The sequence below is a fragment of the Zootoca vivipara genome, chromosome 12 (genome assembly GCF_965207765.1).
Source record: "Zootoca vivipara chromosome 12, rZooViv2.hap1.1, whole genome shotgun sequence".
Taxonomy (NCBI): domain Eukaryota; kingdom Metazoa; phylum Chordata; class Lepidosauria; order Squamata; family Lacertidae; genus Zootoca; species Zootoca vivipara.
In genome coordinates this window covers 20,153,234-20,175,981 of record NC_142595.1, presented here as the reverse complement: position 1 = coordinate 20,175,981, position 22,748 = coordinate 20,153,234, and the positions used below count along the sequence as shown (strand labels likewise).

At 43.3% G+C, this 22,748-nt stretch overlaps 3 protein-coding genes and 2 long non-coding RNA genes across 9 annotated transcripts in view; 2 read left to right on the top strand and 3 right to left on the bottom strand.

Annotated features, from left to right (window-relative positions):
- Nucleotides 1-12,332, bottom strand: part of HOXB3 (homeobox B3) — an 85,292-nt gene extending 72,960 nt beyond the window's left edge. The window contains exon 1 of the mRNA XM_088655579.1: nucleotides 11,779-12,332. Within this exon, the coding sequence (XP_088511705.1) occupies nucleotides 11,779-12,033 (255 nt within the window). The 5' untranslated portion in view covers nucleotides 12,034-12,332. The remainder of the gene's footprint in view (nucleotides 1-11,778) is intronic.
- Nucleotides 1-18,804, top strand: part of LOC132593032 (uncharacterized) — a 24,905-nt gene extending 6,101 nt beyond the window's left edge. Inside the window, exons 2-4 of one of the 3 annotated variants that reach the window (XR_015946615.1) lie at nucleotides 11,161-11,278; nucleotides 15,029-15,236; nucleotides 17,446-18,804. This is a non-coding gene — a long non-coding RNA (uncharacterized LOC132593032). Of the gene's footprint in view, nucleotides 1-11,160; nucleotides 11,279-15,028 lie in introns of all 3 variants that reach the window. The other 2 variants (XR_015946614.1, XR_009558453.2) reach the window with 2 other exon arrangements.
- LOC148683814 (uncharacterized) overlaps nucleotides 1-22,748 on the top strand; it is a 410,944-nt gene that overhangs the window by 160,150 nt on the left and 228,046 nt on the right. The window lies entirely within an intron of this gene.
- On the bottom strand, nucleotides 862-6,287 carry HOXB6 (homeobox B6). The gene is made up of 2 exons (XM_035135598.3): nucleotides 4,022-6,287; nucleotides 862-1,795 (listed from the first exon to the last, which is right to left on the bottom strand). Exons 1-2 carry the CDS (start codon nucleotides 4,440-4,442, stop codon nucleotides 1,536-1,538), a joined length of 681 nt encoding a protein of 226 aa, XP_034991489.1. The 5' UTR covers nucleotides 4,443-6,287; the 3' UTR covers nucleotides 862-1,535.
- HOXB7 (homeobox B7) lies at nucleotides 15,233-22,748 on the bottom strand. Of its 3 annotated transcripts, none has more exons than XM_088655580.1 (3): nucleotides 22,536-22,748; nucleotides 20,994-21,348; nucleotides 15,233-16,412 (listed from the first exon to the last, which is right to left on the bottom strand). In XM_088655580.1, the coding sequence occupies exons 1-3, from the start codon at nucleotides 22,536-22,538 to the stop codon at nucleotides 16,159-16,161; spliced, it is 612 nt and encodes a 203-aa protein (XP_088511706.1). In that variant the 5' UTR covers nucleotides 22,539-22,748; the 3' UTR covers nucleotides 15,233-16,158. The 3 variants fall into 3 exon arrangements, with proteins under 3 accessions (XP_088511706.1, XP_088511707.1, XP_034991480.1); XM_088655581.1 differs by having other exon boundaries at nucleotides 22,119-22,626; XM_035135589.3 differs by lacking the exon at nucleotides 22,536-22,748 and having other exon boundaries at nucleotides 20,994-21,459.

The window sequence follows — 22,748 nt, the reverse complement described above, 5'->3', positions numbered from 1 at the left end:
TAGGGAAAAGCTGCATTTCAAAGCTTCCCTAAGTAATCTTGGAGCTCTCTGGAAACTGTTCTTTGTCTAACCATGGCAAGCACGTTGCCATGCAATAAAATAATATAAAGAAATGTTGGAAGGAGGCACATGGAGTGGGCATAGATTAGCGGTATTCCAATCATTCCTTAAGTTTCCTGCTGGAATAATTCTTTCAGCTTCGATCGTACACACACAAAAAGTGCGAACTGCTTGTGGTTCCACCTTTTTAATATAATTTTTTAGTTATATGTAAATCGTAGTTGTGGGGTGTTTGAGCAGGCGGTGGCGGGAGAACGAACTGAAGGGAAGTGGGCCAAATGTTTGAAGGCGGCTATACAAATGTTAGATATCTTCTAGCAGATGTATGATTGGGGAGGGGGCACAGTTATGCCTGCTCCCTTTATTTATTATATATGCGGTGAGCTTCCCCCCTTCATAACTCTTTTGTGCTGTAACAATAAAATATATCCATATTAAAGTTAAATGTCAACTCCAAGATATTCTTGGTGAAAAGGTCTTTCGTTTAAGCTTAGGCTGAAGAGTATTGGAAGTGGGAGGTGTGAGCAGCCGAATCTATCTTTCAGCGCTAACTTCTGTAAAGCTTAAAAAATTGCTTGGCTGTTCAGGTTAGGGGAGAGAACTTCTATCAAACAGCAGGGCTTTTTATTGTTCCCTTTCCCCCCTAACAAGCCCACAGCTTCTGTAGGTAGACCAATTCCTCAGGAAAGAAGTGCCTGTCCATGTGTGTGTTTGTGTGTGTGTGTGTGTGTGTGTGTGTGTGTGTGTGAGTGTGGAGAGGGGAGGAGGATGCACACCCTAAAAATAGGAACGTGCCAAGTGTTTTTCTCAACATGTTTGTTTGCTGTTTATTAGAGAACTTCCATCTCCATAACTAACACAAACTACAAACACAACACTGTACAAAAAAGTCATAAAATAAAATAAACAAAAACACCCCTCCTTTTTTTATTTCACCATATTTTTAGGTAGCATTTGTTCCTTTTCAATAGATCTTTTCTTTAAAAAAAAGCAACAGCAACCCTTAAATGTCAAAGAACCTAGTTTAACTCTTTTCTTTTTTTAAAAAAAGCAACACATAAGTAAAATCGTGCATGAGACTTTTGTTTTACAAAATGAAGACAATCAACAACCCCAAAAATCTGACACATATATTGCAGCACCTCCATTTAAATACAAGAGTTAGCAAGAATCCTAAGAAGGACACCCAACAAAAAAAATCCGTTTGTGGTGCGGGGGCGGGGAAGAGGAAGGGCCAATAGAAAGAATAGGGAAATAAACTGGACTAGAAGCTTGATTATGACACGACAGATTACTGGGTGCGGGTGAGGGTGCATGAGGAAGATGGGTCAACACCTCCATACAGTCTCGGGTATTTTACAAAAAAAGTGTGTCTCCGCTGTGCCTTTTATTTTTGCCCATTTGGGAGCCCCTCACAACCGTTGGCATTTTCGCTGCCTTCCTTCTCTTTCCCTCCTCCTTCTGCAATCTCTCTCTCATTCCGTTGTTTTTTCCTCTTCTTCCTCGGCACTCAGCTGAGTGGAGTTGAGTAGCTTGTTTTCCTTTTTCCACTTCATCCTTCGGTTCTGGAACCAGATCTTGATCTGGCGTTCCGTCAGGCAGAGCGCGTGGGCGATTTCGATCCGGCGGCGCCTGGTCAGGTAACGGTTAAAGTGGAATTCTTTCTCCAGCTCCAGAGTCTGGTAACGGGTGTAGGTCTGTCTGCCTCGCCTGCCACTCGGCCCGAAAGAGGAACCTATGACGGGAGGAAAACAAGGGTTGGTTGAAAAGGATGTTGGATATTTATTGGGAGTTTCAAATATGCATGACAATGGCTACTAGGCTAACCTCTGTGTGTGTGTGTGTGTGTGTGTGTGTGTGTGTGTGTGTGTGTGAGAGAGAGAGAGAGAGAGAGAGAGAGAGAGAGAGAGAGAGAAGGTGTTCTGTTCTCTTCACTTCCCCTCTCCTTGTACCCCCCCCCGCATTCCAGTCCTCCAATCTCTCCGATCGAAAGGCCCTCTTTGTACACATAAACTTCCAGAAGGATAGGAAATTAAAAAAAATGAAGGAATGAAGATGCATACAATAAGACAAAAACTCAGTTTGGGTTGCCTTCACTTGATGCTTTCGAAATGTCTACCAAAATAACCCTGCACTCCATTTGGGCTGCAGTTGTGTGGGGACATTGTCCCCATGCAAAAGCATGCTCTCTGGAGAGGCCCAACCGTGCTCCCAACAGGCTGAGCTTCAAAACTTGCACCCTGGCCAAGCAACATATGCAATCCTTTCAAAATAAAATAATGATAATAAACACCTCGAAGAAGAGATCTGTGTAACTCGAAAGCTTGCCATTCCTGTTCTATGGAGCCTAGTTCCTCCAGCAGAAAAGATCCACCCACCCTTCCCCCATCCACCCTTGCGTTTCCCTGCCTTGTGGACTCTAGTGCCCCCACTGAGCGGAGTTCATGGAGGGCTAAGGCTGCGGTCCTATGCATACTGCCTTGGGAGTAAACCCCAGTGGGCTCCGCGAGATTTTAATTTTGGAATAATGCTGTTTGGGAGCAGAACGCGTTACTCTTAGAGCCTGTGGTCCCCCAAAGCCAACTTAAAAGCTTGGAAGGAAAACCCCACTGAAGAGAAGCAGTCAGACTTTCTGGAAAGTAAATGAGCTCAGGATCGAGGTGCCACTGGGAAGTAATGGCGCATAGAAATCAATGAGACTTAGCTTCGCAGCTAATGTGTTTTTAGGGTCGCAGTGGAAAGGCTTGCAGGATTTTGTCCTGAGAGAGTTGCTAAGGCGTTAGCCTCCCCTTACGCACTTATTTCCGGACTGAATTCATGGGAGAGGTTATGAATTCCCCTTCTATCCTTACTTCATTTTACTTCTGGGGCAGTTCCTTTCTGTTATGTAAAACTTGCAAGGTACTGGGTCCCCTCCCCCTCCTCCCTTCTCCCCTTCTTTTCTGTTTTCCCTCCCCACCCCCACCCCCCGTATTTTATCGGTAACTGGAATAGATTCCAGAGTTTCAGCAATAAGGTAAGTTTATTGATTCCCCCCCCCTCCCCGCCCAACATCAGCCCACTCTGGGATTTTTGGGATCGACAACTTATAATACGTGTAAACACAGAGAAGGGAGGAGAGGTTGCTGTTTCTATCTCATTTTCAAGAATGCGTTTTCATGGAAAATCTAGCACCTGGAGGGCCATGGTCGATCACAGAAGAAGGGGTGGGGGTGGGGAAGAGAGAGAGAGAGAGAGAATGGGAATGAGTGAGTGAGTGAGTGAGTGAAAGAAAAACTATCTGCAACTCCTCTCCAGACAGGCATTTCATTATGCGCGAGTTTCATTAAAAATGTAGCTCTCTCCTTTCAAATATTTAAGCCCTTCCGACATTATTCAACTGGCTGGGTTATAGAAATACACTCTCTGGGATATAAATTGGCCAAGGTGTGTGTGTGTGGGGGGGAGAAGATATGAGAAGCGGGCTAAAACCAAGTCTATTAAAATCAATGGGGGGGGGACTTCAGTGTGATATGGATTGCATCATGCGTGTGTGTTTGTGTGTGTGTGTGTGTGTGTGTAAGTACACCAGACACGTCTCTAAATCACTCCTCCTGAGTGACAGCTAACATTGCCTTCCACAAGACAGAGCCCAGTCAATCAATAATCTCAGTACCTCCCCAGATAACAGAAAGTTGGCTAAAGAAACGAACTCACTGAAGGGAACCTCATGCAATGAATATGTATACACGGGCGCGCACACTCACATACACTCAAACCTTCGTTATGGAAGTTATTATCTAAGTAGGATAAAAGTTTGAGGAAAGTTTCTGCTTCCCGCTGTCTGGAAGCGGAGACGAGAAGGGCAGCGTTTCCTGTTCAGAAAGAGATGAGGTGAAAAGGGAACCCTCCCTACCTATCTATTCGTCTGTCTGTGTGTCTAGCCATCCTTACAGAGAACAGGGAGAAAATAGGAACTTACTGTTGCAGGAGTTCATCCTCTGCATCCAGGGGTACACTGGCGTGGAGCACTTCTGATCTTCGCTCTCCCCGAAAGCGTGTTTGTTCTGGGAGCAATCTGACTTCCGGACTTGCTCCTGGCCGAACGGAACAGGGTCCTCTAAACTCGAAAGAGAACAGGCTGTCTCTTTCTCTCTGTAAAAACCAGATGTCCCGTAATCGCAGGCTGGGCTCCGGTTGTAAGCTCCGTTGGCTTGCTGGTAGTAAGGCGCGCCCGGGTAACCTTTATCCGGGACCCCCCCACCCCCAGTTCCATAAGTGGCAGGGTAGTGCCTTAAAGGGTCCGCATACCCCGTGGAATATAAGGGGAGCTGTCCCAGAAACGGTTCTTGACCCCCGGCTAAGCTCACCGGAAAAGTAGAGTTGACAAAATAAGAACTCATTGGAAATAATAATAATAATAATAATAATAATAATAATAATAATAATAATAAAGCAGAGGAACAGCGTCTGTTCTTTCCCTTGGTCTTTATGATTTGTTGCGTTTTATAGTCCAAGCGGTTTAGCTATTAGCAGTATATGGGAGATTGGGTTTTAGCTGAAGGGGGATGGCCGCGTGCCAACCAGGGACATAAGGAAAGAGAACCATCTGATCACGCGCTGACCAATAGCAGAAGTCGAAGACTGCGAAATCGCACCCTAGAGGGGTTAGCTTTGCACAGGGGACCCCCCTAGAACAAACCAGCGAAAGCATCTCTGCCACCAACACCATCACTTTTGAACAACAGATACGCGCGCCCCCTCCACCCCCACATAACACAGATAGACACCCTCCCTCTTAACCACATACTAATGATGGGGGGGGGGAGAGAGATAAATCGATTAAAAATTTGGACTTTCCTTTGGCTGTTGTTTTCTTTTTCTTTTTCTTTTAAAGAAGAAAATAAATAAATGCAGGAGGAGGAGGAAGAGGGTGGAAAGACAAGAAGAATAAAACAAATGAGAACTGATTCTATCATTGCTGCTGTCGTGGACACGAGGGAAAAGGAAAAAAATTGAATTCGTTTCATCTGGAAAAGTTTGGTAATTTCCAGCGTGTTTTGGTTGGGGAAAGAGGTTATTATCCCCCACCCCCACCCTTTGGGTTTTTACAGGAATATAGCGGGGAGGGGGAGGGGAGCTATAAATTCATATAGAAGCATATGTAGGAAGAAGTGGAACGCTAGATTTAAAAGTTCGACCGATCTTGGTATACAGTACTTTTGGAGAGGGTTATATTATGGAGCGTCTTAAAAAAAAAAAGAACTTTAAGCCACCTTCTGGGGAGCGATGGAGAAAAATTGTTTTGTGTCTCCCTCCATAAAGGATCCTAATGAATTGAATGGCTTGTGTGAGAGTGTGTATGTGTGTGAGTTTTTACACACTCACGCTCGGATTTTGTCACGAGGGTCCTAATCAAAACCCTTTACTTTTAAGTTCCTGCGGTACCGTATATAAAGTCCGGAAGATGAATGGGTGGGAATGGAGCTGAGCTAGAACGATATTCCCGCATATCTCTCAAGAACTGTGCCCTCTTGCGTTTTTGTGGTTAAGGCCGGGTCTTTGGACAGTTTAGAGTTAAGGGCAGCGGTTGGTCTGACGGCCAAGAACACTCCTTATTGATCACCAGGCATCGGGGAGAAAAATATTTAAGGCAGCTGGGAATGGTCATCTGGTAGATGGTGCCCGTGTTGTCGATAGAGGTGAGCCGGCAGAAAATGATGTCTGTGTCTACTTTGTGCGTTGGAGTTTTTTTTTTCTTCCCCAATTCGGCATAGGTTTAACTCAGGGATAAATGAAACTCGCTCAGAATTCGGTGCCATTCTGATATTGTGTTTTTAAACTAATGAATGAATTAACGAACGAGTGGGCTGGAAGAGTTGCCCAAACGGCTGAAGTTTGGGCATTTCTCTTCATGGTTTCTTCCCACGCTAACCTTTATGCATGGCGAACCAGTAGTTCGTCCTACCTTCAGATTGGTACAGTAATGGCATATAATTTAATCCTAACTCCCCACCACCACCACTTTTTGTTTTGCATTATTTTGAATGTGAACAACTGTGTATTTCAATAAATATTTTTAAATGCTCCAACTTCGTATTTCATAAGGTAACTGTGATTTGCCAGTTTCTCTCATGTTCGCTGCCAATTACTGTCATCTCATAACTCTGTCTCCGAGCTGTCCAGTTACCAGCTTCTGGTAACTACCAGGCACTCCCCCCACAAAAAAAACAACAACCATATGTGCTTCCCCCCCCCACCTTGCACGTCCATGCAAACGCAAATAAAACAAACCTCTCCAGTTTATCCCAACTTCTGATTATCCGAATGTAGAGGTCAACACCGCAATTTGGACAAATGAAAGTTGTAATCCAATCCACCTATCTATCACTCCTCTATTACAGACGCTGTAATCTGCTCGCAGGAATTATCCGCCACACATATTCTCAATTGCTCTCAGATCAGATTTACATGGCAACGTGATTCCTTCAGAATGGCCAATGTGAATTTGCTCAGTCGAGGGTTTAGCATTCGTGAAATGGTACCGGATTACGATTAATTTGTTGGAACCATCGGCTTTAATGACAAGGAAGCCCGTACGGTTTTAACACTCCCTGAGAATGCAAGGAAATAACAGGCAAAGGAAGTGGGTGGTGGTTTTCTGTTTTGTTTTGTTTTTAAAGCTCTCTCCTACAAACACATTTCCCCTGTAGGTTCTCCTCCCTCAATTTGCGTACAGAGTGCATCCGAACTGTAAATAGAACCGCTTTATTGGCGTGGAAAAGCAGAGGGGAACGGGAGCAGAGCAGGAAAAGTGGATCTAAGCAACAGCACCCCCTCCATAGCTGCCAAGTTATCCCTTTTTTAAAGGGATTTTCCATTATGCTGAATAGGCTTCCTCGCGAGAAAAGGGGAAACTTGGCAGCTATGACCCCCTCCCCTCTTATTTGGGAAAAAAAAAGAGCACGACCTTTAAAACTCTTGTTCAGAAACATGCACATATCACATGTGAATAAGAATGTATGGATTAAGATGTGAAGTTTGGCTACTTGATGGTTAAATAAGTGAGTAAACATGCTGCTTGCATTTAACTTTTTATAACATAACTTTGGAAAGTGCTATTATCCGTTGGGATTGGAGAGGAGTACACGGAATCCCATTTATAATATGATGCAAATCTATTTTTTATGCCTTTTTGTGACTCAATAGACTTTCCTCTTACATATCCGTGCAATTCGGATCACCTCTAATGTTTATTTTGCAAAAACTTTATTTTCTCTTTTTTTATATAGAAGGTCATTAATTGAAACTCCTCTCCTAATAATGAATTACTCATCGTTCAAATGCTCCCCTCCCTTGCAAGGAAGGACTGCTCTTCAATTTAACTGATGAACATTAATTTAAGAGCTTTTAATGATTCATTTGTAAAGAATTAATCACTCTCTAAAAATGACTTTTAAAGGGGAAGGTGGCTTGGAACTTATAGTATAACAGGTCTTAAGCGTATGGAATCAAAAGGAAGTTTGGGGGTTTTATGACCGGGAATATTGTTTATAAGTCAACAACTTTTGTCTTCTGTAGTGAAGTGTCTTGATTCTTGAAAGTATTTGGGGTCACAATGGGTAATGGGATAATGTTTTATTTAACTTTAGCTCGGATATTTCTAACAAAATTTAAAAAATAGTTGGGTAATAAATATTTGTTCTTGCATGTGAACCATTCTGCCTGTAAGCAGCAAGCCTTACAAAGAGAATGTGTTGTTGTTTACTGCTGCTGCTGCTGCTGTTTGGGCTATGGCACTATTAGAGTTTTAATCGTGGGTCTGTAGGAATATTTATACACTGGGTCTCCAGTTTTCAATGTTACGCTTGGAAAAAAATCACCCACCAGCCTTCTATAACCCAAATAAACTCTCCTCTGTAGCCTGTTGTTGCTGTAGAGACCTAACATGCTTTCTCTTAGCTTGGCGAATTCATCTTGACCAAAGTGTGGCATAACTCAAATGGCAGAGAATAAATAAAGATTAAAGGGGCTTATTTACAATGTGTGTAGCTGGTGCTCTGTAGCTGGGGGGGGGGTGCTCCAGGTTCCTGCTTCCCACCCCACCATTTCCTCTCTGCTCATTCCTGCCTCTTCTGCATAGCACCAGCCAACTTTACAAAGCAGAAGGGAGAAAAGTGTGTGTGTGGGACAGATAAATGAGGGGATTAAAACAACACCCAAATATTTCTCTGGGCAGACACCAGGCCTCGGAATGGCTTGTTGGGAGGCAGAAGTGCAGAAGTTTAAGGGAAGTTAAAGCAGCCCAGAAATCTGCAACCTAGGCAAAGCGAGAAATTTCTCTTAACTAGAAAAGAAAAGGAGGAGTATCTGGCTGTTCTATTTAACGTGGAGGTTGTAATTCAGCAGCAAAGAGAAGTGCGAAGCCAGCAGGACTTTTGGGCAGGAGACTTAAATTGGAACCATAAACTGAAGACTGGCCTTTAAACCCTAGCACAGATACACACAGAACTGAATAGCCTCCTGCTTTTATTCAGGATCATAAAACTATTCACAGGAGAGAGCCTTCCTTTTGTCACATATATAGCCCTACTGCAATTCCATCTAAGTGATGTTTTCCTACATTGTTGCCATGTATAAGACAATGAACTCAGAAGGGATATATATAGATACTCTCTCTCTCTCTCTCTCTCTCTCTCTCTCTCTCTCTCTCTCTCTCTCTCTCTCTCTCTCTCTCTCCCCCCCCCCGCCTCTCGCTCTTTCCAAGCACGCAGCCATTTGAAACTTAATTTCCAGTCATTTACGTTTAATTTACCTAACTTCCCCTACAGTGTATAATAATTTTGTTAATGGGATCACATAGGACTAAAAAGAGGGAGGGGGCGCCAGTCATTGTTTTATCAAAAGAGTTTAGCTAATAATTAACAAAAATGGGAAATGAGTCTTTGGGGTAAAGTTTTTAATGTGTTATTTAAAAAAAAGCCACAAAAAAGAACCCACAACCAACCACACACAAAACGACCACCATATTGCTTGATTTGCTTGCCCTCCAAAAGTAAAGGTAGTAAGGAATTATGAGAAATAGCATTTTAACAGATTTTCAAACAACAAAGCCAGATAGGAATGTGGAGGTCAGCTGGCTATATTTGGGGTGGGGTGGGGTCGTCAGGATTAAAGGAATATGGGCACAATCTTCCAGAAAGTTCTCTAGCACAGAAGCGCAATTTATGCCAACGACGTTTCCATAGCAGATCCTCTGGGAGGATTGCGTTCTGTGTTAGCAGAAGCAAAGGCAGTTCTAGAACACGACCCCTCAGCTTCCGATAGTGTTAAGTGTGAAGAAAATAATTGTTCTTTCTAAACGCACTGTAACATGAGAATATCCTTCATTTTCAGTTTACAAATATATATATATACACCAGCTTCAGTTCACCACTGGATATTTGATCATGGGAGCAGAAGTAAAGACAAACATAAATAACTTCAAACAGATAAATAATCAGAAGCAACTTTGATAGGAATGATCACTTATTTTAAGACGCCGAGAAAAGTACCCGATTTTACCAACTTACCAAAACTAAAGAACTAGCTCCTCCTGTTAAAGAAGGTTCAATGGGTTTTCTGCACACAGAGACACACAACCCCCCCATCTCGCAATGTTAATGCTAAAACCTGAAAGCTGTGAAAGTATTTCACACGACTTAAAACACTAAAAGAAGCCTAGTCTACTATGATGAGCGAGCTATATACCCGGAGAGATGGATGGGAATTATCTCCAGCTCCGTTTCCAGAATGTGTAAAGCATGTCCAATCCATTACATGACAAAAACATATTAACTGTAGAAAATGAAAATCTTGGTCTAGTTAAACTAGTTTTCATGGGAAATTAATCATTGTAAAACATGGAAACAAAAACCGAATCGTTCCCCTGTTGGACGGTAGATGGCAGCAAACAGCATAGAATGAGCAAGCTGAGAGGCTGCAAAGCCAACTCCTAAGACAAAATAAAGAGAAATAGCTGCTTTGATTTGGGGGGGGGAGTATAGGAAGGGAGGGAGATAAACAACTTGGTAGTGTTTAACCGATAGGAATTCATTAATTAGTGGCTTTATATAAATGGGCACAATCCACCGGGAAGCTCCCCTTAACAAGCCCCCTTTGAGCTAAAATAGAGATGAGCAGGAGCGCTAAAGGTAGGAAGCAGAGGTTGAGTTACAAAGGCCAGCTCATCTAATAAGACTAATAAGACCTATTGGGTAAAAGGGGAAAAAATCGAGCCTTAAATACTTAAAGTGGGTAGAAAGGAGGGGCGCAGGAAAGAAGAAAGAGCGTACAAAATGACGACTGAGCAAACATTAGTTACGTATGAAAAATGCAGAATGAATTTTATCCACAACTTTTCAACTTTCTCTATGATTTTCACCCTAGCTGTGATATGCTTCCAACGAAATTATACTCAGAAACAAACAAACAAATAAATTGGTTAACATGCTAGAAAATGTGCACATTTAAAAAAAATAAAAAATCACAAGTGTTACCTAACTGCACAATACGAAATTTACCAGGAGACCGACCGGTTGTGCATGCAACACTCGTATTTCAAATAATAATAACCAGGTTTATTTTCTTTCTGTCTTTCTGTCTTTCTAGCACAAACATGAACACAGTACTGGTAACCACCGTAAAAAGGGTATGAAATATTTCAAAATATCCTGTCTCTCAGCCCCCACCCCAATTTCCAAAACAGGTGTAGCAATTGTAGTGTACACCTTTCTCTCCTTTTATACAACACGTTCTTAGTTACTTAAACATAGGTAAAACCAGTGTTTAAAACGCGGAAGGAACACACACAAAATATATATTAAACACATATAAACTATTATTTTTAATACTCACATATACCGTTTATTAATTTTTTTAGAAAGACCATATAACAGTGTATCGCAGTTTCCTCTCCTCATAATCTTTTATTTTATGGGTTTTCGAATCTAACCCCTCTTTATTATAAAATAAAGGCACTGCGTATTACTATTTTTCGTTATTAATTTTTTTATTATTATCTTTGTCTTTCCTGTGCCCCCTCCCCTCTCTCCCACCCACCCACCCGCTTCCATTGTACAGAACAGCTCCTTCGAAGAAAAATCGCCTATGTTGTCTCCATGCACCCTGGAGGGAAGCATCTCGTGGAACTGGCCTCTGTGCAAAACTTCCTAAATTGTGTGGATCTACTCGATGACAAGCAAGTCTGGTTAGATCGTTCTTCGGGGGGAAAGGAATAGGTTTAAAGGAGTAGGGGAATAATTAAGGGTGGGTGGGTTGTTATTTTTCTATTTTTTTCTTGACTATGCAGCTATCTTCAGCTATTCTTCTTAGATCTCCAGTCCAGGTGACATAAATATTTCAAATCTTATTAGCAGCAACTGCACTCCGTCCACCTCTCTCTCCTTCCTTCCTTCCTTCCTTCCTTCCTTCCTTCCTTCCTTCCTTCCTTCCTTCCTTCTTTCCTTCCTTCCTTCCTTCCTTCCTTCCTTCCTTCCCTCTTTACCTTACAGAAATGTACGTTTATTAATATCTATTTCCCTGCTATGCATTCTTTCTTTCCCTGCAACCCCATAGCCTTATTTAAGACAGAAAGAGAAAGGCAAAACCGCATGTGCAACCTTTTTTTTTAAAAAAAAGAAAAGAATAATAAAAAAGAATTAAGATAAACTCGAATAAAATATAAATACATTCACTTACCTTTTGGCGCCTGTCGTTCTGTGGATTAAGGGAGGAGGAGGAAGAAGAGTTGGAGAGGAGGAGGGAGGGGGACAGGATTGCGTTTGCTTTTAATGTGTAAGCTGACAAATATTGTCCCAACCTGATAGCCGTCCATTGCGACTTCGGAGAGCTTTTCCTTTGCCGAGTCCTTTTGCACAGAAAATGGAGTAACTTCCCTCTTTGAAAAATGGCACAAGCCTCCATCCGGTACAGATTCTCCCTCTCCCTCTCCATCACTAGGCATAGAACAACAACAACACCCCCAAAAAAATCACTATGGAAATTTAACACAGAGGATTAGGAAAGGAAGAGGGAGGATCGATAATATTAGCAATCTGAAGTCATTCCTAGATGTGTGTGTGCGTGCGTGCGTGTGTAATGTGTGTGCGTGCGCTTCCCCTTCTCCTCTATTTTTAGCCCTATCGAGCTTATACATGAAAGTTTAAAAAAAAATGTAAAAAGAGGCGAGAGTCCTACAGAGGACAGTGATCCGACCCAAGGTACAGCGGCCAAAAGAATGGTAGAATAACCACATGGGAAATCATAAAAAGTTCATGTTCACGGTTAGCAGTCCACATGACCAGCTCTGGCCAATCGCAGAACCCAGCCACTCATAAAGTTCTATCACAAAGTTGTAAATTTTCATAAAACAACAAGGAATTTATTGCATTTCTTCATGACTGCTTTAACAGCAGTCTTTTTCTCAGCCGCCATCTTTTCTTTTTAAAAAAAAACCCAAAGAGAAGAATACGCAAAGATTCTGCGCCCCCCCCCCACATTCCCGGCAGGGGGTCTTGCACAAGCCTTTATATACGAAAGGTTACAGGAACCTACTTTTGTAAGACTAAAAAAATGCAAGTGCATTTCAGACCTCGGACAACATCCTTGAGCTGCAGGTTTCTGCAATTGTGTTATTTACCGGTAGTCTTTAATGACGAAGGGGATGGTCCACCTCCGGTTTATTTTTAGTCTGTTTTTGTGTGTGTGTGTGTGTGTGTGTGTGGAGTGGGGGGAGGTCAAAATATGTCGTTCTATAGTTCAATCTGGTTGTTGTTGATATTGTTGCTTTCCTCTTAACGCTGTTCGAATTCCCTTGCGGGAATTGCCCAAGAAATTAAAATGTTGACTCTCTTCCCCTCCACACCCCCAATCGAAGTTTAAATAATTGAAGGTCCGAAGTAGTATCCGAGAGAGAGATGTATGGACACGTACATATACCAGCTTGTATATATGTGTGTATGCACGCATATATATATGCATATGCATATATATATATATATATATATATATATATATATATATATATATATATATATATACACATACATATACATATACATATACATATACACACACATATATATATACGTGTAGGGAGTTTCTGTATAGGTGTGTGCGGAAGTATGCATGCTTACGCTCATCTATAGAAATGGAAGAGAGGAAAAAAACAGGCAGGCGTATATGCACAGGCGCACTAGTGCGTTAGGAAACGTCCACTACCGCAGTGGTACATGCCACGAAAACAATAGTACTGGTCCAATGCAGCAAAATCTGGCGAGGTAGGGGGGTTGGGCTGTTCTAGAACACGCTTCTGCCGCCGCAAAAGGTGTCTTTTGCAGTAATCTGCATTGCTAGAGAAGCAAATATACATTCCCGCTTTTGGGGGGGGGTGCCGACCTTTTTTATTTTAAGGACGGGAGATGCTGTAAATTTGACCTGTTTTAAAGGAGACACTCAAACACACCCAAACACACACACACAAACACATACGTCCATGTGATTGTGCATATCCCTATATAAACCACCCAGCCATGGCGTAAACCTATGTTAATTCTATCTACGCGTGTATTGTGTTTGTCCGTATAGGAAATATTGCACGCATATACCTCTATAAACACATATATTATTTATTTGTGTATATGTTAATCTCTCTGTGTGCGTTTGTTCTATGGATAGGTAGCTAGATATAGGCAGAGAGAGAGATATGATATAATTATATTTCTGCTTCTTCAAACTCTCAGAACGCCGTTTGGAGCGACATTGGGAAGCATTTTCCCTGGAATATCTTTCTGGGGAAAAATACGGTTAGCATAGCAGAATCCTTCCTGTTTATTTGAAAAATATTTGTATTTCTGGGGGGAAATACACTCTTTTGGAAGGATTTTTAAAAAATCAAACTAAAACTAAAACACACACGTGTGTGCGCGCGTTTGTAAATGGTTTGCAGTTCAATTTTATTGTGTAGGGAAAGGAAGAATGAACGAAGGAAAGAAAACAATTAAAAAATTTCTATATATTTTTTGTCCATTTTATTTTAAATTCTTTGTCGCAACGGGCAGGTGTCTCTTTATATATTATTAACCTATCTATATATTATTAGCCTATATATATTTCTCATTGTTGGCTGTATTGTTAGCAGTCTTGAGTGTCCTGGGTTGAAAGGCGGGGCATAATTATTATTATTTTTTAAAAAAGAGTGAATACACCCAGGTACAACACATCCCTGAGCACGGAAAAATCCCAACTGCTCGATTCTGTGAAAGTGTAACGTGTAAAACAGAAGGACGTGTTGAAAGGGCCCGAAATTGGTTGATACAGTTTTTGCCTGGTTTATTTTCCTACATTTAATTGCTTCCATTTAATTTTATATTTGTTTTAATGTTGAGCGTTACTTGACTCTAATGATGGAAGCGATGGTTTCCCCATAATAAAAAAAGGCCGAATAAGGCGATAAAAACACAAAACAAGGAAGCACACCCAATGCTACTGAAACGGCGGCTTCGCTTTTTCAAATCGAGGGAGTCTTAAGTTGATGATGCTGTTATTTCTTCTTTTCCTGCTTATTTGGAGTCTGGAAAGATCAAAGCGGGAAGGATGGTTCCCCCCCCCCCCCGATGTAATCATCAGATAGACGCAACTTACATTCTTAGTCACGGTTCTTTCCCCTAGCACAGTGGTTAACGCTGTATGGCCAACACATTATTACGGTGGAATTAAGATACGTGTGTGTGTGTGTGTGTGTGTGTGTGTGTGTGTGTGTGTGCGCGCGCGCATATATATATATATACCGTATATATATATATATATATATATATATATATATATATATATATATATATATGAATATGCGCACACACACCTCACACCTTGAAGGAAATAAAAAAAGATGGCATGAAGATAGTTTGCAAGTAGAAAGACCCCCCCCTTCTTCTTCTTCTACGTTTTTAAGATTCGCTCACTCAGGCCACAATCCAGTAGGAAGGTCTCCTGCGCAAGTGAAACAAGGAAGGGGCTGAGCATTATAAAGGACTTCTACAAGAACCACCGCCCCATCTCAAGTCCCATGGATTCTGCTCACAGGGAGCAACTGACCCCATCCATCCAGCCCCCCCAAAATGAAGAAAAACCCATTAATGGACACGACTTCAGTCTATTCAGTAAGGTTATTTTCTTTTTTAATGATTCTTTTTCCCTCTCTCTACGCATAGTAATCACATAATACGAATAAAAAGGCTTGGCCAACTATTAAATTATTTGCTATCTATCATATACATCAGTTTTACTCAGCACAATATTAATTTTCGGATCCTCTAGTAACGGCAATAAGGAAGTGGTCCATTGTCCAACATGTAAAAATATACACCAACCAAAAAATAAAATAAAAAAATAAACAAGCAAAAGGGAAATAAAAGGAAAATAAAAATACAGCACCGGTAACCAGACGTAGAGGCACGAATCTACGAAGAGGAGAGGGGAGAATAGAATGGGGGAAATCTCTTAGAATTATGTACAACAGTCGTCTTAATGTTAAGCGTTGTGTTCCCTTCATACATTTTTCTAAGAAAAAGTGCTAACCACGTCCACATTTTCACTTCATATACCATTTTCTTAATTAAAAAAAAGTTACATTAGGGAAGGCGGAAAAAGACCCTCCCTTTTCTTTAAACAGGAAGATTTGCAAATACTTGGGACTATATGAATACCCACACAGGGGATCAAAACATTATCTATATTTGCTTCTAAAGAGACATTTAATAGGTAGATTTATTATTCATTTTTGTTGTACAAAAAACAAAGCAGAGAAATGTTAATATAGGTAGTTTTCCAAGTGTCGAGAAACAGAATAAACCATTTTTTTATGTTTTCAGTTTTGCTTAGATGTTTTGATTTCTTGTTCAATGTACAGTCTTTATTGGTTCACTTTTTAAAAATTCCGTTTCTTCCTTTTATTTTTCTGGACAGTACAGTTCAGTTTTTGCCGAAGCTTCTTCTCACCAACATCTCTCTCTCTCTCTCTTTCTCTCTTTCTCTCTTTCTTTCACTCTCACTCTCTTCCCTCTCCCCCGCCTTCTTCTCCCTTCACTCTTCTTCATCTTCTTCAGCATCTGGTTTTTCTGGGACGTTTGATCCGGGGCCTGCGGGTTTGTTTTCCTTTTTCCACTTCATGCGCCTGTTCTGGAACCAGATTTTGATCTGTCTTTCTGTAAGACATAAAGCGTGGGCTATCTCGATGCGTCGCCTTCTGGTCAAGTAACGGTTGTAGTGGAATTCCTTCTCCAGCTCCAGCGTCTGATACCTGGTGTAGGTCTGGCGTCCTCTCTTCCGGTCAGTCCCTGTGAAACAATAAATGAGAATCTCGTCAGTTCCCTTTCGCTCGCTGCTTCTTTTGTAATTCTCTCTTCTTAATGTGTATTATCCCTCCCGGATTCACTGCCCACTTGTACTGGTCAAGTCAATTCAAATTAAATTAAGTCTGCCTTGTTATAACAAGAAGCGTTTGTTTGTTTGTTTTAAAATAAAGGTTGGGTTTAGAGTTTAGCTCAGGAAGGAATGTATCATTATCCTCAAAAGATTGTCCGCGTTAAATTTGTTCCTAACTCCAATCACCTTGAAGCAAGCCCCTTTAAATCCAACAGGACAAGGTTAGGCTTGCAACCTTAGTCTGTAGGCTGCGATCTCCTATACAGGCTTACCTGGGAGTAAGTCGCACTGAACTCAATGAGGTTTAACTCTGAGTAGACATGCATAGGATTGCACACAGGATGGCACCTCAAGAAAAAGTTATTTTTACCTGTGCAGACTAGCAGGCTATTCCGCTTGAAATAAAAGGAATAGTAACGTTACATGCTATGGATATTACCAGAATACCTCCTCCCAAAGGCTTTATTGCAGCCTTTTAAATTTGCAGTTCTACATTCTCAATATATATCAGCTGCGAAGACTGAGCTTGTCCTATGTTTACTCGGAAGAAAGTCTCACTGAGTGCAATGGGACCTCTCCTCGGGTAAATGATGCCTAGGACTTCAAGCGTAATGGATTTTATCAGATGCTACTGCTTCACATTTTGTCGAAGAAAAACCCGATGTTTTAAAATGTCCAGATATATCTCTCACACCTCACACCCCAATACTTGAGATTTATGCGTGTGGGGAAAGTATTCTTATCAAAAAGGTGCGTTATTTCCCTTCTCCAAAAGTGTGAGATTAATTCTTAATCATGCAGCAAATGTTGGAACGGGTTTAAATTCCTTGGAAACATCTTCAGTATTAATGTCCACATCTGGTAAGCTTCTGCAAGCCAGTAATGCTAATGCGCGGGTAATGTTACTTCCTTCCTATTTCAACTTGTGTTTTATTTCTCTCCAAGTGTCTAGAAAAATTGGTCTCCCCTCCATTAGGGAATTCGGAAGCTGGACAAAGTATGTGGACATTGGAACTCCTCAAAGGAAGAGGCGTGCAAGTCACCGACCACAACTATTTTACACAGGCCTCCAAAGAATATGGATTCAAACCAGGAATCAATTTTCCTGTCATTTCTTAGAGTCCGCTTGTGGGTACAATCCCGTAACCGAATCGATACTCCTGCTTTTGAGCAGATAGATTTTTCTGTCCAGCCAAAGGAGGCTACATCATTCATCTGAAACTTTCTGGAGGTTTGAGAAGTGTTTGCTGCTGTTGTTGTTTTTTAAATAAAAATGGGGGGGGGGGCGACGGGACGGCGGCAATAGTCTTCTGTTAAAGAAAAGAGTCGTAGAAAAGTCCGCCTGACTGAAAAGGCGGGGGGATAAGATGTCTGTGGAATGTGGGTTGTAAAATCTGTTGAAGGGAGCACCATAAACTTCTCTTGAATAGGGCAACCAAGACACATTCTCTTTTCGCCAACGGAATCGCCCAGATCCAACCCAACAGCAGACAAGAAAGACGGAAGGTTGGGGGGTGGGGTGGAGAAGAGAGGGAGGCGGGCGGGGGAAGAACCTTCTCTAGCTGGATCTAAGGTCGATGTAAGTTCTGGGAACTGGCAAGGAAGCCACCCTTAGCAACGATACCGCGTCGTCTACAGACGGCAATCAGAGCTTCGGAGTCTTTTTCAGCACCTAACCAACCCACACGACACTCTGCCCCCTCCTCCCTGCCCACCCACCCACCCCCAACCCGTCACCACTGTGTTTCAAAGGAAGTGGGGAGAAAGGAGGGGGTTATTCTAAACCGTGTCTCCCACAACTCCACTCCGGACCCCCGCGAGCACACACAAAAATTGCGCTTTGATATATCATCTGTAAACCACAGTTTATGGATCAGGTAATAAGGGAGGAGAAACCAACCTATTAGGCCAGGTCTTTGAGAACTTTGCTTTGATGTGCCTCTCTCCTTCCCACTCTTCCTCCCCGCCCCCCACGTCTGCTTTCCTGCAATCTGCATATAGTCCCGGCCTGGAATGTTTGCTCTCGTCCTCCTAAGAGTACTAAAAAGCTGCGTCGCAGACGTTGTGTCTTTAAAGATAACTCCTTTATCACACTATCAGAGGAATTGCCTGGCAAATCGCAGGGGATGTGGACGGGGTGGGCGAGAGGAAGGGTTGGTAGAGATCCTTCAGTAATTTCCACTACCCAGGGCTCGCAACCTAACTGCCCTACATTTTGCAGCAGATATATTTCTACCTGTTCATCTTCTACCTGTTTGTGTGTGTTGCCATGCAATTAAATAATAATAAAGGATTTAGCAACTGGCCACTGGCAAAATATTCTTCATTGCCTCCCTCACATTGCCCTTTTTTTCTATACAATTAGTCGTACCATAACACATTTGCTCTGAGCGTGTTGTGGAGGTTTTCCAGAAGTCTCTTCCCACATTTCCCAGCTACCTATAAGCGCTTGTGGTCAGCCTTGGAGAAAGAGCAAACACGAAACTGGCTAGCAAGAACCCCAGTGGACACGGGCATCCTGTTAATACCAACGCTGGTAACAAAATGAAAACATTACAATTTGCTCAGTTGCTAGAAGGCCAGCAGATGTTTTTCCTACACCTGCAATCCCTTGCATATCATGTGGGGAGGGGGTAGCTCAATAGCCCCATCTTCCGATGTTTTACCCCCGCCTACCCCCCTCCTGCTTTTCCTGGGTAACTTAAGACCCAAGAGTCTACAGGCTTAAGTGAGACTTAACACTGCATTTCTCAATTTCTAATTAATTTCCCCTGGAACATCAAGCCTGAAGAAGGGTTCTGTGCAACTCGAAAACCTTCACCCAGCAAAGTTGATTGTGGCTGGTCCTATTAAAATGTTCATTTCTACTGGTCCCGTAGCAGGATTTGTGTCAATTAGAGCTTGTTGTGGAGGTAGGCATAATCTAAGCCTTAGCAAACAAGAAAAGCAGGGGATGTATATCTGGCCCCTCTGTCGCTCTCGTAATAAGATGGGCACTGGCATCATTCAATAGGCTTATGGGCATCTAATATGAGTGAGCAGGTTTGTGCATCAAATACCATTTTGCGGTGGGTTCACCCCCTCCCCTCTCTGTTTTGTAAGGTGCCGTGGCAAATTTAGAGGGAAAACAAATGTCCCACGTTGACTTTAAGAATAATGCCAAGAGCAGACAGAGAGAAAGACAGACAGATTGATTACAGGGTTGGTTCTTGTTGTCAATGATTCACACACAATTGGGGTTGGTGGGAGGGGGGAGGAAAGCTAGATGTAACAAGCCCGAGGTATTTGTCCTCCTGCTACAGAAACCTTTGGCGCCCCACCAGAGTCACAAATGTAAACAAGCTACTTACAGTGCAGTCCAATACACCCCTACCCAGAAGTAAGTCTCCGTGAGTTCAGTAAGACTTACTACCAAGTCAGTTGGGTAAATAGGACTGCAGCTTTTTTTCCACGCTTCTGCTCCTAAGTGCCACAAGCAAATTTGAGGAGGGCAGATATACTGTACGCCCCCGCCTCTCCGCTTTCTCCTTTGACCACTCCATTCCCTTCCGATTTCCTCTTCCAGAAGAAGTCATTTAATTCTCGGGGGGGGGGGGCGCTAAGGTTCTGATGAAGAGCGAGGGGGAGAGACGGGCGACATGTTTGCTGGCAACTCCAGTTCCGAAGGAATGTCGACTTAGAAGCGGTGGTTGAGCAAATTAAGTGAAACTCTTAATATCGCGGAAAGAGGACAACAACCGCACACTCCTCTGTCCTCTGTCTTGCCCGGCCCCTACTCGATTCCTGCCTCCCTCCTTGCGTCTTTCTTCTTCCTGGGGTCGTGTCCAACGTCCGTCCTATTCAGGAGAGACCCACTGAAATGAATGGAAGTGACGAACACAGGCCGTTCATTCCAATGGGTCTACTGAAAGTAAGGGCTAGCGTTGTATACAGCCTTCCCCCCCCCCCCCGCAAAACCAAACGACACTCACCACAACGCCCTGAGCCGTATTCCATGGAAACTTATTCCCAAGTTTCCTTTCTTTGGAACCGCTGGGAAATTTATAAACATATGCATATATGGCGCGGGGAGGGGGGGAGTCTTGAAGGGTGGGTTTCCTTTTCTCCCCCCCCCACTTTTTTATTATTATCGTACAGCTCTGTAATCCCAACACACCACCTTTCTTCGAGTAGAGGAAGCCCGCAGCAGAAGCAGCCGAGCTAATAAATATTTAAGCTGCTTGTTTGTTTGTTTGTTTGTGTGTGTATGTATGTATGTATGTATGTATGAAAGGGTTGCTTCCTTGAGGGGGGTCTCAGAGAGAGAGAGAGAAGAGAGAGATTCATTCCTTTGGAGGCAAACGTCATAAAAGGAGAGCTCAGCACAATCCTCTCCCCCCCCCCCGTCCGCACATCCCCAAACACAACTTCCCCTCCCACCAAAATCATTTATAGCATCTCCCCCCCCGGTTTCCTCGCCCCCTCCCCACCCACCCACCTCAGAGGACTCTCACCTGTGCTTCTCATCCAAGGATATATCCGTAAGTTGTTTTCGTGCCGCAAGTCCGCGTCTCTCTGGTCGCTTTTGTTGCAGTTGGACTTGGACGCGTCTCCCGGACACATCATGGAGAGGTTTTGCTCGAAAGGGGAACAGTGCATGTTGAAAGAGGCGGCTTCCAGCCCGTAGCTGCTGGAATACATGCCGGCTGCTTGGGGGTGCATGCCTCCCCCGTTGGGGTACAGACCAGGCATGGAAGCAGCGAAAGAGGCCGTGGAACTCGAGCCATACCCGTTGCGCTGGGCATTGGAAGCGAATGCGCAAGAAGTTTGCTCAGGAAACACTCCGGAGGGGAAAACCGAATTTGCGGCCTGATATTTAGAAAATAAAGCATTCGCATAATACAATGAACTCATAATCTGGCCGGGTGATTTGTAGGCCGGGACGTTTTAGTGTCGGTTTTACGAGGTACCGTGATATATTACGGAATTAGACTCCAGATTTACACCAAAAAGGACCCCCTTTTTCCTCCCTTGGCCATGTGACTCGGGTCCACGTGATTCGGGCAGAGCCAATCCGCGCCTAGCTTCCTCCCTCCCCTCCAACGCTCCCCCCATCCTTCACCTCCCAAGCTGTGTCCCCCCCACCCTTGTAATATGGAAAAGGAAGAGAGAGAAAACACAGTATGGAGCACTGGTTGGGATTTATAAAATACGATGCATTATTGATGATAGGATACAAAACCTCCCAATATAGAAGCGGGAAGGAGACGAAATGTGCACACGAGTCAATAAGCCACCGGTTATATCAGTTGCTCAAGTAAGACTAGCAGGAAAAGCGGGCGCAGTGGTTGTGGAGGGGGGGCGGGGGTAGGGTAAGAGAGAACAGAAAAGAATATATGAAGAGACTGCAAGGTGGGCGGGGGAGGGGGAAGAGATGGGAATAGGAAAAGGAGGCAGAAAAATACAGTTAAAAAGGAAGATGAAAGAAGGAGGGAGGGGTGGGGAGGACCCATTTTGTCGGTAAAAACAGCTTGCGGGAAGTTCTCCCGGGCAAGCTTCCACGCAATGAATGGGAGTCTACGGGGGTTGCCTTCAATCCAACGAGGCCAGCATAGGAGAACCCTCTTGCGAGATAGTACCTTATTTCTTTCTTCTATAAAGAAGCAGGTAAAAGTAGGAGACTGTCCTTTTTGATCAAGAGTAGACTACTTTCCTCCTCCCTCTCCCCAGTCCCTCCCTGCCCCTCTCTCCCCCCCACACACTCTCCCACACATACTTTCACTCTCATACAGACAGAGAGAGTGTCACACGCGCGCACACGCACGCGCTCACACAAATACACGATAAAAAAAGCAGACTAGGTATATAGCCCTCCCTATCCCACGACCTCGGGGCGGGTTTCTCTAGATATACTATACAGTTCCATTGACTCTCTCTCTCTCTCTCTCTCTCTCTCTCTCTCTCTCTCTCTCTCTCTCTCTCTCTCTCTCTCACACACACACACACACACACACACCACAACACACACACACACCACAACACACACACGGACTCACCATCTGACTGCCGCCAACAAATCGGCCCCCCACCGCAGTGATACTTAATATTTCCCTTTTGACCGTCCCCCTACAAGCTTGCCTATTTCCCCTTCTAAACGCCGTTCAGTTATGCATGTAATTTATTCCACTGCCACAGGCGTTGGGTCTCGGAGCTGGCTTTGCTTTTTCTGGTGGCGGAGGAAGAGGAGGAGGAGGGGGAAAGAAGGGGAG